Source organism: Lasioglossum baleicum, chromosome 2 (assembly GCF_051020765.1).
Source record: "Lasioglossum baleicum chromosome 2, iyLasBale1, whole genome shotgun sequence".
Taxonomy (NCBI): domain Eukaryota; kingdom Metazoa; phylum Arthropoda; class Insecta; order Hymenoptera; family Halictidae; genus Lasioglossum; species Lasioglossum baleicum.
In genome coordinates this window covers 19,787,412-19,804,766 of record NC_134930.1, presented here as the reverse complement: position 1 = coordinate 19,804,766, position 17,355 = coordinate 19,787,412, and the positions used below count along the sequence as shown (strand labels likewise).

Here is a 17,355-nt window from a genome sequence, read left to right as displayed (position 1 = left end):
GTCGTAGAACCGTGTATTGGATATCATAATCATTAGCGATAAGAAAGAATAACCATCGCCGCCGTTGGTAATTCAGGCTGTCTTCGATCTAGTAACATATTAATTGTAAATTCTTGAAGTGATTCGGGTGGATCGCTTCGTAAATGTTTAAATGATTTATTTAATAACGTAAGCTAAGCGTATAATTACAAATACAAATACAAATCAATTGTCCGTACTTAGATTATCTTTTTGTACTTAATCTCGTACAATGGTAGCTTCAAATTTAATGGAATTGAACACAGACGACGAATGATATTAACGATGACGATAGAGAAAAATATAGTGAAACCTATTCCGCAAGAGAGTAGATGATTTACAATGATTTTCAACAGATAGAAGGCACAGGATGTAACATTAAATACCACGAAAAATGTAACATTATTCAGCTACACACATGTTTGATATATCTTCCGAACGTGTAGACTTTTAGAAAGTGTGATCGATATGACCAGCAGAAAGGAGAATCGAATAAAAAATGATTAACATGTTCCGTGCCACGTGGAATTTTCATTGAAAAACGAATCATATGCGTTTGTTGAAATAATTCCTTAAAAATTTAATTTATTGCTTTGTTGTCTAATGCATATTAAACTCTCCACTGTTTTCTTGATAATTATGATTTTGTACTATTGAAAAATCGTAAGGCATACGTCAAAAGAAAGTTTATTCAATCGTGAAATCGAAAGTCTCTAAAAATCGGTCCAGCACGGAACGTGTTAATTGAAACAGCCGCTGGAGATTGTTGCATGCACAAGAATAAATACAGATGTATATGTATGCTGATTTGCATTTGATTATCTTAAATCTCAAAGTAAACTTTAATATCCTGTTGTCCCGCTGCTACCTTCTTCGTTCTCCTTTTTGTGTTTTACGCTTCTCCTTCTTCTCTTCCTTCAGTTGTTTCTGTTTTTCTCTAAATACAATATAGGATGATAAATAATAATTCATATTCCACGATGTTTATTATTATAATTATAGCATACCGATCCTCTTTGTCCTTTTCCTTTTTCTTTAGACTTTCTAATTTAGCCTTTTCTCTCTTTTCCTTCTCTTGTTGAACTATAGCAGCAGCATTCGTGTTCTTCTCAATCCCACAATCTCCTCCGCTGGCACCATCCTCTTCGCCATCGCCGTCGCTATGCTCTTCGTCGGACATTTGACTGTACTGCGCAAGGATCGCTTCTCTTATCCTTCGTTCTTCTTCTGTGTAACTCCTCTGCGTCGTAGTCGGCAGAGATTGGGATTCCAGCATCTTGGCTAATCTGACGTCCACGTCTTCTACCGGCCCTTTCGAAGCAGCAATATCTTCCACTGGAAGCCATTTGGTCCAGGCACTTAATATTTCTGTCACGTGACCACTAATATTATCACCCTGAAAATCAACAGGCACAATATTATAAATGTTATACAGTATGTGTTACACAACCAAGGTATTCAAAGTGGACAGAGTTCGTGGGACACACTGTGTATAAAAGTGAGGTTAGCAACATTGTGTATTGCTTTACATATTCCTAACTAATTAAACGAGTTCTAAAAGTTAGAAATAATCGATTTTATGCCGTCCAACGTAAAAACGATTACTCGACATGTTCTTAATAAATTGACGATTTGAGTATTAGCTCGATCAGCAGATTTATCAATGAAAATAATTATAAATGTTATTCAATATCCACAGATCTTTGCACGTATTTATCCAGTATATTATTAGAGCGACAATTAACAATGACAACAATGAAACATGCAGGTAAAATATATTACACAATGTGTGTTGAATCTGTGCAAGCACATGCAAGCCAACGACAGATACGATAGTATTGTGACGATTGTTATTTTTCACCGGTTGATAAACTTCGACTACGAACAGCAAGCGCATTCTAACCTCACAGTCCGAGTGCTCCTCACCGTTATGGCAGCGAGTATGCCTTCGAGGGCTTCGGTTTTTTCATCCTCCGTTTCATCGCCTTCTAAAATCCCTTTGATGTAAGATCCAAATACACCTTCGTCAGTATTCAAGGCCTGCAGCTTTTTACTGAGCCAGCTATCGAAAGAGTTGATTGTAACCGCCATGTTTGGCTTTTCCAACTTTTTCAGTCCGTCTATTGGCAACACTTCAATTTTGCCAAATTATTTTGCATGCATTTGATATGTATATATATACAGGGTGTCTCAAAATTAGGTCCGGAGCCGAAAATGGGAGGTTCCTGAGATCATTTCAAGCGACATTTTCCTTTGAAAAAATGTCGTCCGCGGCTTCGTTAACGAGTTATTAACGAAAAACACGGACCAATCAGAGCGCGAGCTAGACGCGTGCAGCCCGGCGTGCCGGCAGCCGAGTGTCGGTGGCACGCCGCGATGTCGTAACGAACAAAAGTTTCTCGATGATGTGAATCCTCACCAATTTCAATAAGCTTTGGATATGTTGTCAATACCATGATTCTGAACAACATTTCCCTTCACAGTTTCTGTCGATCGGCTTTAGTTTACGACATTATTGTAAAAATTTGTAATTGTAAATCGATCGATGTACTATTTCCTATCCGATTTCGATAATCTTTGGATATGTTGTCAATACCATGATTCTGAACAACATTTCCCTTTACAGTTTCTGTCGATCGGCTTGAGTTTACGATATTATTGTAAAAATTTGTAATTGTAAATCGATCGATGTACTATTTCCTATCCGATTTCGATAAGCTTTGGATATGTTGTCAATACCATGATTCTGAACAACATTTCCCTTTACAGTTTCTGTCGATCGGCTTTAGTTTACGATATTATTGTAAAAATTTGTAATTGTAAATCGATCGATGTACATACTATTTCCTCGCCGATGTCGATGAGCTTCATTTCAAAGGAAAAAGATATTTAAAACATCGAATTTATAACATATTTCAAAGTCATCGAAATCGGTGAGGACCCACATCATCGGCAACTTTACCCGAACGATAGAAGAAGCATAAAATTATTGAATTAAAAACTCACTTATTCAGCCGTAAATCCATTTGACTACCACATACAACCACCACACTTTTACATAATCTTCGAATCGGTGTTTTCGAGAATCATATGATTCTCGAAAAATCAATATCTCCTTGGGAACGATTTCATTTGTTTTAAACGACGCCTTCATCGAATACATTGTACGCTGGGAGAGCACAGTTTCGCGCGGCATCGCGAAGAGCATCGAACTCTTTCCGCGTCGGAGTAAGTAATTTCGTTCGATATCGATACGAGTTATAAAAGTGTGCTACGAGTTCAACAATTATGTAAAAGTGTGGTGGTTGTATGTGGTAGTCAAATGGATTTACGGCTGAATAAGTGAGTTTTTGATTCAATAAGTTTGTGCTTCTTCTATCGTTCGGGTAAAGTTGCCGATGATGTGGGTCCTCACCGATTTCGATGACTTTGAAATATGTTATAAATTCGATGTTTTAAATATCTTTTTCCTTTGAAATGAAGCTCATCGACATCGGCGAGGAGATAGTATGTACATCGATCGATTTACAATTACAAATTTTTACAATAATATCGTAAACTAAAGCCGATCGACAAAAACCGTCAAGGGAAATGTTGTTCAGAATCATGGTCTTGACAACATATCCAAAGCTTATCGAAATCGGACAGGAAATAGTACATCGATTGATTTACAATTACAAATTTTTACAATAATATCGTAAACTAAAGCCGATCGGCAGAAACTGTAAAGGGAAATGTTGTTCAGAATCATGGTATTGACAACATATCCAAAAATTATCGAAATCGGATAGGAAATAGTACATCGATCGATTTACAATTACAAATTTTTACAATAATATCGTAAACTAAAGCCGATCGACAGAAACTGTAAAGGGAAATGTTGTTCAGAATTATGGTATTGACAACATATCCAAAGCTTATCGAAATAGGCGAGGATTCACATCAACGAGAAACTTTTGTTCGTTACGACATCGCGGCGTGCCACCGACACTCGGCTGCCGGCGCGCCGGGCTGCACGCGTCTAGCTCGCGCTCTGATTGGTCCGTGTTTTTCGTTAACAACTCGTTAACGAAGCCGCGGACGACATTTTTTCAAAGGAAAATGTCGCTTGAAATGATCTCAGGAACCTCCCATTTTCGGCTCCGGACCTAATTTTGAGACACCCTGTATATGTATATGTATAATAATGTATATGTATGAATCTACAATGAATAAATAAAGACAATGTAATTAAAAAGTGTATCTGCGTATTTATTTATTGAACCATCAACTTTTTCCAAACGTCCGACTTGTTGAGTTGTACTATTAAAATTGCGTGCCATCTCCTTATTTACTACATTCTCCTAATACAAAATTTGACTTGCGAACTTTTAGGAGAATTTTCGACCTTCTGACTTGTCGTTGAGTTGTACTACTGAAATTCGTGCCACCTCCTTCAATATCATGTTCTCCTAATACAAAGTTCAAATTTTCGAGATTTTCGCCAATTTTCGGCCGTCTGACTTGTCGTTGAGTTGTACTACTGAAATTTGTGCCACCTCCTTCAATATCATGTTCTCCTAATACAAAGTTCAAATTTTCGAGATTTTCGAAAATTTTCGACCGTCTGACTTGTCGTTGAGTTGTACTACTGAAATTCGTGCCACCTCCTTCGACATCATGTTCTCCTAATACAAATTCAATTTTCGAAAATTTTCGCCAATTTTCGGCCGTCTGACTTGTCGTTGAGTTGCACTACTGAAATTCGTGCCACCTCCTTCAATATCATGTTCTCCTAATACAAAGTTCAAATTTTCGAGATTTTCGAAAATTTTCGACCGTCTGACTTGTCGTTGAGTTGTACTACTGAAATTCGTGCCACCTCCTTCAATATCATGTTCTCCTAATACAAAGTTCAAATTTTCGAGATTTTCGAAAATTTTCGACCGTCTGACTTGTCGTTGAGTTGTACTACTGAAATTCGTGCCACCTCCTTCGACATCATGTTCTCCTAATACAAATTCAATTTTCGAAAATTTTCGCCAATTTTCGGCCGTCTGACTTGTCGTTGAGTTGCACTACTGAAATTTGTGCCACCTCCTTCGATATCATGTTCTCCTAATACAAAGTTGAATTTTCGTGGTTTTCGAAAAAATTTTCGACCGTCTGGCTTGTCGTTGAGTTGTACTACTGAAATTTGTGCCACCTCCTTCGACATCATGTTCTCCTAATACAAAGTTTAATTTTCGGGGAAATTTTTCGAAAATCTCGAAAATTGAACTTTGTATTAGGAGAACATGATGTCGAAGGAGGTATTCGAATTTCAGTAGAATAACTCAACGACAAGTCAGACGGCCGAAAATTGGCGAAAATTTTCGAAAATTGAATTTGTATTAGGAGAACATTATGTCGAAGGAGGTGGCACGAATTTCAGTAGTACAACTCAACGACAAGTCAGAAGGTTGAAAATTTTCGAAAATCTCGAAAATTTGAACTTTGTATTAGGAGAACATGATATTGAAGGAGGTGGCACGAATTTCAGTAGTACAACTCAACGACAAGTCAGACGGTCGAAAATTGGCGAAAATTTTCGAAAATTGAATTTGTATCAGGAGAACATGATATCGAAGGAGGTATTCGAATTTCAGTAGTACAACTCAACGATAAGTCAGACGGTCGAAAATTTTCGAAAATCTCGAAAATTTGAACTTTGTATTAGGAGAACATGATATTGAAGGAGGTGGCACGAATTTCAGTAGTACAACTCAACGACAAGTCAGACGGTCGAAAATTGGTTAAAATTTTCGAAAATTGAATTTGTATCAGGAGAACATGATATCGAAGGAGGTATTCGAATTTCAGTAGTACAACTCAACGATAAGTCAGACGGTCGAAAATTTTCGAAAATCTCGAAAATTTGAACTTTGTATTAGGAGAACATGATATTGAAGGAGGTGGCACGAATTTCAGTAGTACAACTCAACGACAAGTCAGACGGCCGAAAATTGGCGAAAATCTCGAAAATTTGAACTTTGTATTAGGAGAACATAATATTGAAGGAGGTGGCACGAATTTCAGTAGTACAACTCAACGACAAGTCAGACGGCCGAAAATTGGCGAAAATCTCGAAAATTTGAACTTTGTATTAGGAGAACATGATATTGAAGGAGGTGGCACAAATTTCAGTAGTACAACTCAACGACAAGTCAGACGGCCGAAAATTGGCGAAAATCTCGAAAATTTGAACTTTGTATTAGGAGAACATGATATTGAAGGAGGTGGCACGAATTTCAGTAGTACAACTCAACGACAAGTCAGAAGGTCGAAAATTTTCGAAAATCTCGAAAATTTGAACTTTGTATTAGGAGAACATGATATTGAAGGAGGTGGCACGAATTTCAGTAGTACAACTCAACGACAAGTCAGACGGCCGAAAATTGGCGAAAATCTCGAAAATTTGAACTTTGTATTAGGAGAACATGATGTCGAAGGAGGTATTCGAATTTCAGTAGAATAACTCAACGACAAGTCAGACGGCCGAAAATTGGCGAAAATTTTTGAAAATTGAATTTGTATTAGGAGAACATGATATCGAAGGAGGTATTCGAATTTCAGTAGTACAACTCAACGATAAGTCAGGCGGTCGAATATTGGCGAAATTTTTCGAAAATCTCGAAAATTGAACTTTGTATTAGGAGAACATGGTATCGAAGGAGGTGGCACGAATTTCAGTAGTACAACTCAACGACAAGTCAGAGGGCCAAAAACTGTGTTTTCGAGGTGTCTAAATAATTTTCGGGAGTTTTGGATTTCTACAGGTTGAGAAATAAGAACACAATAATTTATAAAAATATTCTTTATTTATTACTGTGTACAATACAATTTTAAATGTACCTTAATTTATTCTTTATTTATTTTATTTATTAAAACCGCTTGATTCTTCCGCAAGACTGTGAACCATAATAGAGAGGAATAGTCTTTGGAGTTTGTAACAGGAAACACCGCGGCCGGTGCCTTGAGTGCGCGAGCAGTGTTGGGATCATAAAGTCTTCATGGGTGGGATATTGCGCGGGTTTCACGCGCATACGCGACGATTTTAGCGTCAGTACAGTACAAAGTTGGGCTAAAATGGGGTACCTTGGTCACCCCGCCTAATTACGCAAAATTTGTTATGCTTCGATTTTGAAATATGAATGTATAACATGTGTGTGTTGCATTAAAATTTAATATGTATGCACATATAACATAGATTAATACACATATGAACTTCTGAACTCTTCCGATACTTTTCTGCCAGTAATAGTAATACATACTAGTTCCTCACCACTTTCCCCACAAACTTAGGACGTACATACGTTCCTGCATTTGGTTGCGCATGCACGTGAAAACCGTGCAAAATCCCAGCAGTGAATATGTATGTATTATGTGTGTTTGACGTCGTAGTGTTATGGAGATATGTAAAACAATGAAACTCCGTTTGTATTTTGTAAACAATTCATTGTAGTTCTTATGTTCGCGGAGGAAAGTCTGAACGATGAGTTTGCGAAGCGATGCAGCACCATGTAAAAATCATTCGACAATAGAGAACAAATTAAGTAGAAATGATTTAGAGAAAATTGAAGATAACCTCGACATCGAGGAGAAGATATCTATTTTATTTTTAATGAGAAATGATACATACGCATTTCAAGAAATTTATCGCTTATTGCAAAATCACGAGGAACAAAAGACTTCTATACTTACGGCATTTATTGACAATCACGAAGACAATTGGAGGCACAAATTATTGGAAGCATTATGCATCATACAAAATCGACAGGTTATACGAGAGTTAGGAATATTGTACAAAGAGTTAGAAGTATTGTATAAACCACAAATAAAACGATTGTCGAGAAATATAAATCCAGTCGCGAAATGCTTATATCTCTTATGCGAAGAATTAACGCAAGAGAAAAGCATATCCTTTTTGCAATATGTAAAAAGTGATTTCGAGAATTACACAGAGATTCTGAAGGACACGGATTGCTTGGAGTTGCACATTTTGTATTGGATCCAAGAAAAATATATATCGATTCATCCAGGTTTATCTTTTTCTTTTTACATGTATATCTTTGTAAATGTCTTCGAAACAATCTTTGTTATATGTGTTTGTATCTTTTTGCTACTTCAGACGGTAAAGCGAATCTAAAAAAGTTACTTCAACATATCAAAAGATTTAACGATCTAATTGTTATTTATGACGCCTTGGAATCGTACCAGAATAATCAGAACGTGTTGGACAATGAAAATATAAGCTCATCGACTACATCTTGGTTAAAGTTTACCCTGACCCGGAGCGTTTCGTCTTCTAACAGAATAGAAGATTCTGTGAAAAGACTGGAGAAAGGACGTTGCATAATAATAAGTCAAATGTCCTTCGTAGGTGGAAAGGTATTAGAAATATATGCATAACTATACACATACGGAATAATATCAAAGCATTTTCTATAATTTTCAGTACGAGACTCGGTTTGGAACGTCAGCTGATTGTGCAAAGTTATCGGAAACATTTAAAGGTTTCGGATTCGCTGTGGATATACTCCGAAACTTGAAGAAAGATAAAATACTTCAAACATTGGAGGATATTCCGAAAACGTTCGAACCGGATTACGATTGTTTATTTCTGTGCATTTTGAGCCATGGGTATAAGGGTAAAACTATTAAATCTTAAATAAATAAATAGATATGGATGAAATATGTAATTAGTTGATGTCTTAACATTAGGAGGCATTATTAGTTCAGATGAACAAGAAGTTAGTCTTGAAGAAATCGAGCGAAAGATTTGCTGCGACGAATTAAAGAATGTCATTAAAATTGTTATTATACAAGCTTGTCAAGGGACGGCGACAGGTAAAATCAATTCTACGTGATACATTATAAGTATCGGAGTGTATGTACGATATTTTGTCGCAGGACAAGCACGCGAAGCTTTAACTACGGATGGTCCTACCGATCGTAACATTCCAAATCTTTTAGCGTACAGAAACTTCTGCATATTCATGTCTACGTTACAGGGTTTCGTGTCTGTACGTCATAAAGAAGAAGGTAATGCTCTAAACCTGCTCTTGAGTTTGCTATGCTTATTATAACTTCATCCTGTTATTTTAGGTTCCTGGTTTATACAGGAGTTGTGCAATGTATTTCAAACCGAAGGATCTAGAATGACGTTTATGGACGCTGCCAGTAAAATAACTCAACGAGTTATGGATAAGAGAGGGAAATTAAATGGAACAAATTTCGTTGCGCAATTACCTGAATTACGTGTGTGCAGGTTACTTGCAAATTTTCAGCTTCCGGAGTACAAAGGAGATAGGTGACAGTGATCTTTGACGTGTACTTTGTTAAATTTTACATTTATTTTATACGATGAAAAGACGAAACATTTTTATATCAGAAAATTGGACGTATTGATTATGCAAATTATACAAAGAACGCACCGGCTGTTTTTATATTTCACTGATTCTTTTTTACATATAATTTATGAGTGCCACGTTTTTCCTATTCTTTCGTTGCGAATACGTGTCTGTTATAATTCGTACAACGAAAAAGTAGGTACATTCGAAAATAGACATTAGGCTGAAGCCAGCAAATAATCCCAAGAGGCCACCGAAAGTTGCTGAATAAATTATTATCTGTTAAAGGTTTTATTCAATTTCATTTTCTTATCTTATTTAACATATCTTACCAAATACGTGACGCCAGCTGTAGCGTACATCTCGTCTGTACTGAAGGGACACTAGGTCACCGAAGAATATATGTATTATACTTTTATTATCCCAGGTATTGTTTGCCCTGAAAGATAAATTCAATGCTAACTTATAACATTTAACGTTTTGCTTGCAAGTTAAAAGTAACATGTGAATTTTATTAAAAGAAATTGTTCTATTTGTTTAGATCTGCGTTTTAGTCTTTTAGCCAAAATGTATGCAACCCGCTATACGCGTCATGTCTGACCACACGCAGTCTAGACTACTTACATTTTACTGATCGTATGTTACGCTTGATAATTATGTAGAAATAACTGTAACCGTAAAATAATGATTAATTACCCGTTATAGATCGAGTAGTTGAGACCAGTGTGAGAAATACGGTTATCCAGAATTCCCTCCGACTTTTCTACATTATAAACATAAAAGTTGCAGTCTAATTTGCATCCACAGGGCATGTTTTTTCTGTTTACAACCGGTTCAACTTTAGGCGAGAAGTCTGTTCCTGGCCAAGCAGATTCGTACCAAACTGAAAACTTTAATTTGTTATCATTTCTCTTGTTAATTGAATTGAAATCTTGTTACTTTCAACTCTTTTAATTTTGCACTTACATTTGTAAGCTTCTAAGCAGTCGATATCTTTCAAATTGCACACTCTGGTTTCTAAAATATATTATATGTTTCGTTACAAACTTGAAAACTGCTGCTAAATGACATAAACAAATGTCTATTGTTCATTTTATATAAACAGATATATGTGGAGGTAAATATATGTGTAAGCTTTACCGTAATTGAACATGTAATTGAATCAATTTTATTTTTAATCTGATCAAATCTGCGGGCGATGAATGAAAATTTTTGTAAATCTTTATGCGATAAATATCCCTATACTGATTTAAAGATCCGCAATCTAATGAGCAAATAATGAAATAGCTAACCATTCTGTTGATAATAATACGGAATGCATCCACACTTCGTTTTAATTACGTTAGCCCGACACTCCGTTAAACAATTCCGGTAAGAGAATCCGGTGAAAGCAAACGTCTGTTTATCGTACTGTTGTGATTTCATATGTTCCCATTCATCTTGGAACAGGCAATGTCTGTCGGACACTGGTAATTCTCGGACGTTTTCTGTCGAATACGTCTCTATTGGAATCACAGTCATAAACGAGTATCTCTGACTGGTTATTAATTGATTAGTCGTATCAAAATCTGGATAATCGTACGGATCGTGTAACATGACCTGCAACAACCATTTTGCAATAATAATCCTTACTCATTTCTATCTGCTGAAGAAAACAAGCTGAACTCGGAGGAAATATCACACAAAAATTAGTTTATCAGCTATTTCACATCTATATTTACATCTAAATTCGAATTCAACTTTCGATCGCTATATTTGTTTTAAGCTAAATGAATTCAATGTAATTTTTACGGTATTGTCAAACATGAACCGTTGGATAGTGCTTGCTATTTCAACATTGTATGGAATTCTTATTTAGTGTTAATATCCTTCTACTTTAAATATGTATATGATTTAGACCACTTTGATAATTATGGGCACATATCACCTTGATTCCCACAGATCCGACGAAGCTGGCATGGTAATCATCAGGATTCAACTCGATTAGGAATGTTAGCCCACTTTGATACCCGCAAGAAGTTATTTTCCGTGGAGATCTGAAAGAAAAATTAAGAATTATTACAGAAGTCTTAAATATTGTGTCAATATTCAAATGCGCCACGTTTAAATATATTTACTGAACAATATTTAGTCAAAAATGAATTTAATACGTACACTGTGCGCGAGAAGTATTTTTCACGAGTGATATAATTGAAGCTGCAGCAGAGTCCGTCGCGTGAGACGCTTGGCTCGAAGATGGTGTTGCAGTCAACGTCGAAAGTTTTTAGTCTACACGATTTCAGTAAACTTTCACAATTCTGCGTGACCTGAAATCGGGAATTATTTTTCAAATCATAGTTTCTGCTCTTATCTACAATGTTCAATGAACACACGAAAAATAGCCTTCTCAGACCCACAAATGCGGTAATTCCCAACTGGGGAACTTTCTGTTTATGAAAATAAAAACTCTGTCTACTCGTGGTATAAATATTGAAAAGTGTATTTGAAAATGTTTAGATACTTTGTGAAATGTAATGAATATGAATGAAATGACTGCGGATTTGATGCATTTATGACAAAAATGGGTAAGCACCATTTAAAGCAGTGGACGTGTTAAAAAGATTTAAAGACATCGGAGTATTGGATTCAGTTTAATTAGATAATTAAACGAAGAAAGAAATGTTTGTTTCGCTCCTGTGTCTTGCAATCAATGCAAACAATTCTTATTTTGCATAAAGATCCGCAGTCTAGTAATGAAAACCATTGGCATGTGGTAATGAGCTTTTGTAATTAGATACGTACAGCGTTAACGACAGTAGGAATCGACAAATCATTCGATTCGAAGATGTATTGCAAACGGGAGAGATTATTCCGAATATTTTGCGAGTTCTGTCCGGGGTACAATAACTCGTTCAACAAGCTCATCTCGTGCACAATAAATTCCTTCGATACGGACGGCGGCAGGTCTCTATGATAACGGTAAGGATTTATTGTTATTGGAAGAGTGCGGAACTAAAATGCTATAAAACAAAGGGAAAAATTATATGGTCCTTATTTTTCTATATGGTAATGCTGACACTGTAGGACGGAAGAAGGTGTCGAATTTAATTCCATCTTTTCTTTGAAGTATATAGGATTATATTGAAAGGTGAATTTGAATTTGAAAGTTGCTGAGAGTTGAATTTAAATTTAGATTTAAATAGAATGAGATTGAAAGTTGAATTTCGATGTAAATTGGGTTGCTGAGAGTTGAATGCATGAATTTAGGTTTAAATATAGTGATTGAAAGTTGCATTTGAATGTAGATTTAAATATAATGATTGAATGAGTTGCTGAGAGTTGAATTTGAATATATTTTTAAATATAATGAGATTGAAAGTTGAATTTCGATTTAAATTGGGTTGCTGAGAGTTGAATGAATGAATTTACCTTTAAATATAATGATTGAAAGTCGAACTTGAACATAGATTTAAACATAATGATTGAAAGTTGAATTTGAATTTGGTATTAGTACGAGAATAGGTGCAACTTACAGTTTGTCGACGAATTTTCGTGTCAATTCAAGGGACACACGATTGATATCGCACACGGTCACCGCCGGGAAGGGATAATTCCAAATCCCATGATGGGTCGACTTGATGACCGAGTAAATGCGATTCTCGGAGTAATGAACGTAGCTAATCTTTATTATCACGATTGCTATGCACAGGGACGCGAATACTGTGATTGCCCAAACGATTCTGCAGAAATGAATACGAAATGAGCGCACGGTCGATCCTATCGGCGCGCGATTTAATTGAAACGGGCACGATAATCCGTGAAACGCTTTTAATGAGTCTACTTATCTACTTATCACTACAATCACGAAAAACTCGTTCATTATAAAATGGAAAATTAATATTGTCCCATGTTCTACCAATTTTCATGGGGGGAACACTAATAGATAATATACTACAACATAGTTTATTCTCGTTAATCATCTCAATTAAAAACCTGTCACGCGTAAATAGTTTTAAGCATTGCAAAACAACTCAGAGATACTTACCTATCTCTTATGAAACGATGAGACTCGCCGATGTATTTGTAACCGTGTAGTCCAGTGTTGCGACAAAATTCCATAGCATGGTCCTTTACAACACTCCAGCAGTTTCGCATACATTTTTTCAATTTTTTCCGGCCTACTCCTCTCCTTCTTTTCTCCATGTTTCGAAAGCTTCTCGAAATTACTGACCGACACGCGAAATGTTCTCAAACCGAATTTACGATGCGGTAAATGTGATTGAAGATAAACAAAATTTGAAAGAACACAAGATCGGGTGATCGAGTTTGTACGTCGGTGTTTGTACGTGGAGCGAGAAAAAAATCGTTTACCATCACGACAAAACGATCAGAACACGACTGCCGAGCGAAGCGTGCACCGTGCGAGTTCGACGTTATTTAAGAATATGTCGCGCGAACCAGTCGACATCCTATAAAGAATTCATTCGACCTTCCACCGATTATCCCGTGATCGCTGCAAACATATATTACACACGTACCCGGTTGTTAGTATTGACGATAGATGGAAATAAATAATTGAGGAAGTCGTGTTTCAATTGTATACGCGGTGAGCGAGAAAAAATTGTGATTAACAGGGAGGGTTCTGTTGAAGATAAAAATTTTCTAAAAATACTCACTGGATATTACTTGTTTCGAATGAAAACCTTTAGGAGAACGGGTTTCTGTCGAGAGCTGGTATTTTCACATGAAAAGTATATAGAAAATATTGCGTACATAAAATATCTTCCACAAATGTAAATCTACAACGAAGTCAGAGAAAAATATAGCTCGATACAATAGTACATACCAGGAAAAGATCGAATCGACTATAACATATTCGAGTAATCATGAAGTTTGTCTTCACTGTATGCAACACTTCGATAAGGATCAATAGTTTGTTCAGTTTCGTTGCGTGAAGAACGAATAATTCTACGAGAACGTTCACATTTGTAAAAATTATATGCTATGCAGAAGAAGCGAAGATTTTTTGGTGTGGATAAACCTTTTTTCGAGAAACTTGCACGGTTGGGGAACTCTTTAACCTTTTGCACTCGGAGGTATTTTAATTCGACATAGAATATTTCCGTTCTTTGTGATCTTTGAAATTTTATGGTCATGATTATCAAGTTGCACATATTGTGATAAATAGACTGCGGATTTTATGCATTTATGACAAAAATGCAGAGGTGTAATTTCGAACAGTGAAACCATTAAAAGAACTTAAAAATACTATTACATTATTTTCGACCTATTAGACATATTAAGGAAGAAAATACATTTCTATTTCATTCCAGTTTGTTGCAATTGAAGTACAATATTTTTATTTTGCATAAAGATCCGCAGTCTAGTGATAAAAATTGCACAACATCTAAATAAATAGAGCCTTGTCATTTTTGTAAGCTGAAACATTTGAATCGCTTTTAGTGCTCGGTAGGTTTAGTGAAGAATGTTTAGTAATTGATTAGATAGCAATATTTATGCAAAATAGAATGTTTACGCTTCAATTACAAATTTATTTATATTTTGTGCGATTTTTACTATAATATATACTGGAGTCAAAAAATATATTCAATGAATTCCCATGAAAACACCTTCACAACTTCAATAATTGTCAAATAAAAAATCTAAAATGAGTCATTTCACCCCTCGTGGTAGGTTTGGTGTTAATAAGCTAAACAATATTCTGAATAATGGTATAGCAATTTTTAGTGGTGACTCTCTGGGTACTATCCGAGTAGCTAAGGGTTAAAAAAGTACTTTGAAAAGCGGACCGACCTCGACAAGGTCGGTGCATTAGGCACCCTTAATCGGAAAGCCGCGGTAGTCAGGGTAATGACGTGTGCTCGAGCACACGGCTCACCGGTGTTTAGCACTTTATCTATCTCCTCCAAAGTTATTAATGACACTCGCTGAGTCAGATGCCGCGGCGAAGTGCGGCATCTTCAGAGTTTAATATCCGAAAGAATCGAGTCACTCGGCCGACTACTCGCGGACTCCTTCTACTCCTGGGCTTCGAGTGTACACTCGTGGGCCGGGGCATTTCACTTCCAATATCCTTCACCCTGGGCGAATCGAGTGTCCCTGGGCGGCAAACGAGTAGCAGCGACGCCTTCATTTCGCGCAAAGTGCCCGAATATAAAAAGAAAAGGGACAGGAAAGAGAGAAACGACGAGCCTCGCGACATTGTCTCGCTTTCGGGAAACACGCCGCGTCGCCACAGTGGTCCGAGAACGCGATTTTACTGGCCAAAAGTCGAAATATCATTGAAACTTTGATACCTACAACAATATATCGCTACTGTAAAAATATAAATGTGGACACTCTAGAACATCCATGCGAAATCTGCATTTTTCGATTTTTCCGAGGTTTTTGACTTTTTACAAGCAGGATTTCCACTTTAAAAATCTGAAACCAATTGCAAAGTATGTATTTGGGTTCTTGACATGTGTCAGATTTTTTTTCAGAATTTCTAAGCATCATTAACTAGGGAAAATAGGCCAAAAACTGATTTTTCGATTTTACCCCATATAACTACCCTCCGAATTTCTTTATCTTTGTAAAGAAATCGTTGATTTAGTAACCGGCGCGTTACAGATTCCGCGATATGATATATGTGCGCCCCGTATATTGATATAATCCAATATTAGGGCGATTTCGCGGCGCCCCTAGCTGAACGACACGGAGAACTTTCGTTTCGCGGAGGGCAAATGTTTTAAATCGACGGGCCAAAGAACGGAGGGAAGAAAGCTGGTATTTGCCACCACCCTTCGACCCGTTTCTCGCCGTTTAAACGCTTTGACGGCTGGAAATGGGAGAACTTAACCGAGAGCTGTTTTAAAAGTATCGCGCCGCTTGTACACCCCCGCCCGAGATAAACGGAAATCTTAATTTCATGGTGAAATTAAATCTAGCATTTTTTCTGTATGTTGTCTTAGTCGTACCATTTTTTCACGCAGCTGCATATATTCAAAACAATTTTATGTTAAAGTGGATTGGCTTATCTCTGGAGGTATGCCACTAATTTATTTATTTTTTTTGTTAAAATCTTCACGACGAGTTTGACTCGTATTTTAACGATATTGTAGCAAGACCTTGTTAAAATCTTCATGACGAGTCTGACTCGTTAAAATATGGCAAGGAGTTAATGTCAACCACATAGAATATGCAAGGGAAAAGAAATATACATTTACAAGAAAAAAAAACACCGATGATCTTGAAAACTCCGGAAGAAAGACCTTGAGAAAACAAATAACTAGACTGCGGATTTTAAATTCAAACATACTATTATATGATTGTCAACCTATTAAACATAATAGGAAAGTAAATAAATTTCTATTTCACTCCAGTTTGTTGCAATTCAGGTAAGAAATGTTTATTTTGCATAATTTATTTGCAAAGTGTTCACCTTCTGAATAAAACCATTTGTTATGTCATCAATAGACTGCGGATCTTTATGCATTTATAGGAAAATTGAGTAGACGAAATTAAAAACTATAGGAAAATTTTGAAAATTGAACATGTCAATATATGATTTCGATTCTATTAAAATTATTAAAGGAAGAAAGAACATTCTATTTGGTTTCTATTTCTTGCAATCGATGCAGATAATTTTTATTTTGCATAAAGATCCGCAGTCCAGTCATAAAAAATAAAGGAGATATTTAGGTGGCCACCCTGAATATAGGTTATAAAGAGTCTTTCAGATATTTCGTTTATTCTGACCCGAATATAAAGGTGTTCCGATTTAATGATATATCTCTCTCTCTCTCTCAGTGTTAATTTCGCCGGCACCGATCGAATCACAAACAAGTAGGAGACAGATGAACCGTAACAAAAGGGAAAATAAATTCCGCCGTGATGGTGTTTGAATCGCGTGTACACGAATGAGACGGGTTAGGGTGCCGTGATTCCGAGGTGCGTACGTGTAGTACGGTAATTTTAATTATGA

At 36.3% G+C, this 17,355-nt stretch overlaps 3 protein-coding genes across 3 annotated transcripts; 1 reads left to right on the top strand and 2 right to left on the bottom strand.

Annotated features, from left to right (window-relative positions):
* Positions 1-142: 142 nt before the first annotated feature.
* LOC143217613 (coiled-coil domain-containing protein 43) lies at positions 143-2,136 on the bottom strand. Its single transcript, XM_076442089.1, has 3 exons — positions 1,945-2,136; positions 1,026-1,414; positions 143-955 (listed from the first exon to the last, which is right to left on the bottom strand). Exons 1-3 carry the CDS (start codon positions 2,107-2,109, stop codon positions 883-885), a joined length of 627 nt encoding a protein of 208 aa, XP_076298204.1. The 5' UTR covers positions 2,110-2,136; the 3' UTR covers positions 143-882.
* Positions 2,137-7,367: 5,231 nt separating this feature from the next.
* Positions 7,368-9,676, top strand: Dredd (Caspase-8 Dredd). The gene is made up of 6 exons (XM_076445751.1): positions 7,368-8,078; positions 8,168-8,427; positions 8,495-8,687; positions 8,761-8,886; positions 8,950-9,081; positions 9,145-9,676. Exons 1-6 carry the CDS (start codon positions 7,532-7,534, stop codon positions 9,351-9,353), a joined length of 1,467 nt encoding a protein of 488 aa, XP_076301866.1. The 5' UTR covers positions 7,368-7,531; the 3' UTR covers positions 9,354-9,676.
* Positions 9,504-17,327, bottom strand: LOC143219951 (sodium channel protein Nach). Its single transcript, XM_076445740.1, has 10 exons — positions 13,414-17,327; positions 12,902-13,108; positions 12,171-12,336; positions 11,544-11,695; positions 11,317-11,425; positions 10,682-10,988; positions 10,356-10,406; positions 10,086-10,272; positions 9,722-9,828; positions 9,504-9,652 (listed from the first exon to the last, which is right to left on the bottom strand). The coding sequence occupies exons 1-10, from the start codon at positions 13,569-13,571 to the stop codon at positions 9,504-9,506; spliced, it is 1,593 nt and encodes a 530-aa protein (XP_076301855.1). The 5' UTR covers positions 13,572-17,327.
* Between the last annotated feature and the right edge of the window lie 28 nt (positions 17,328-17,355).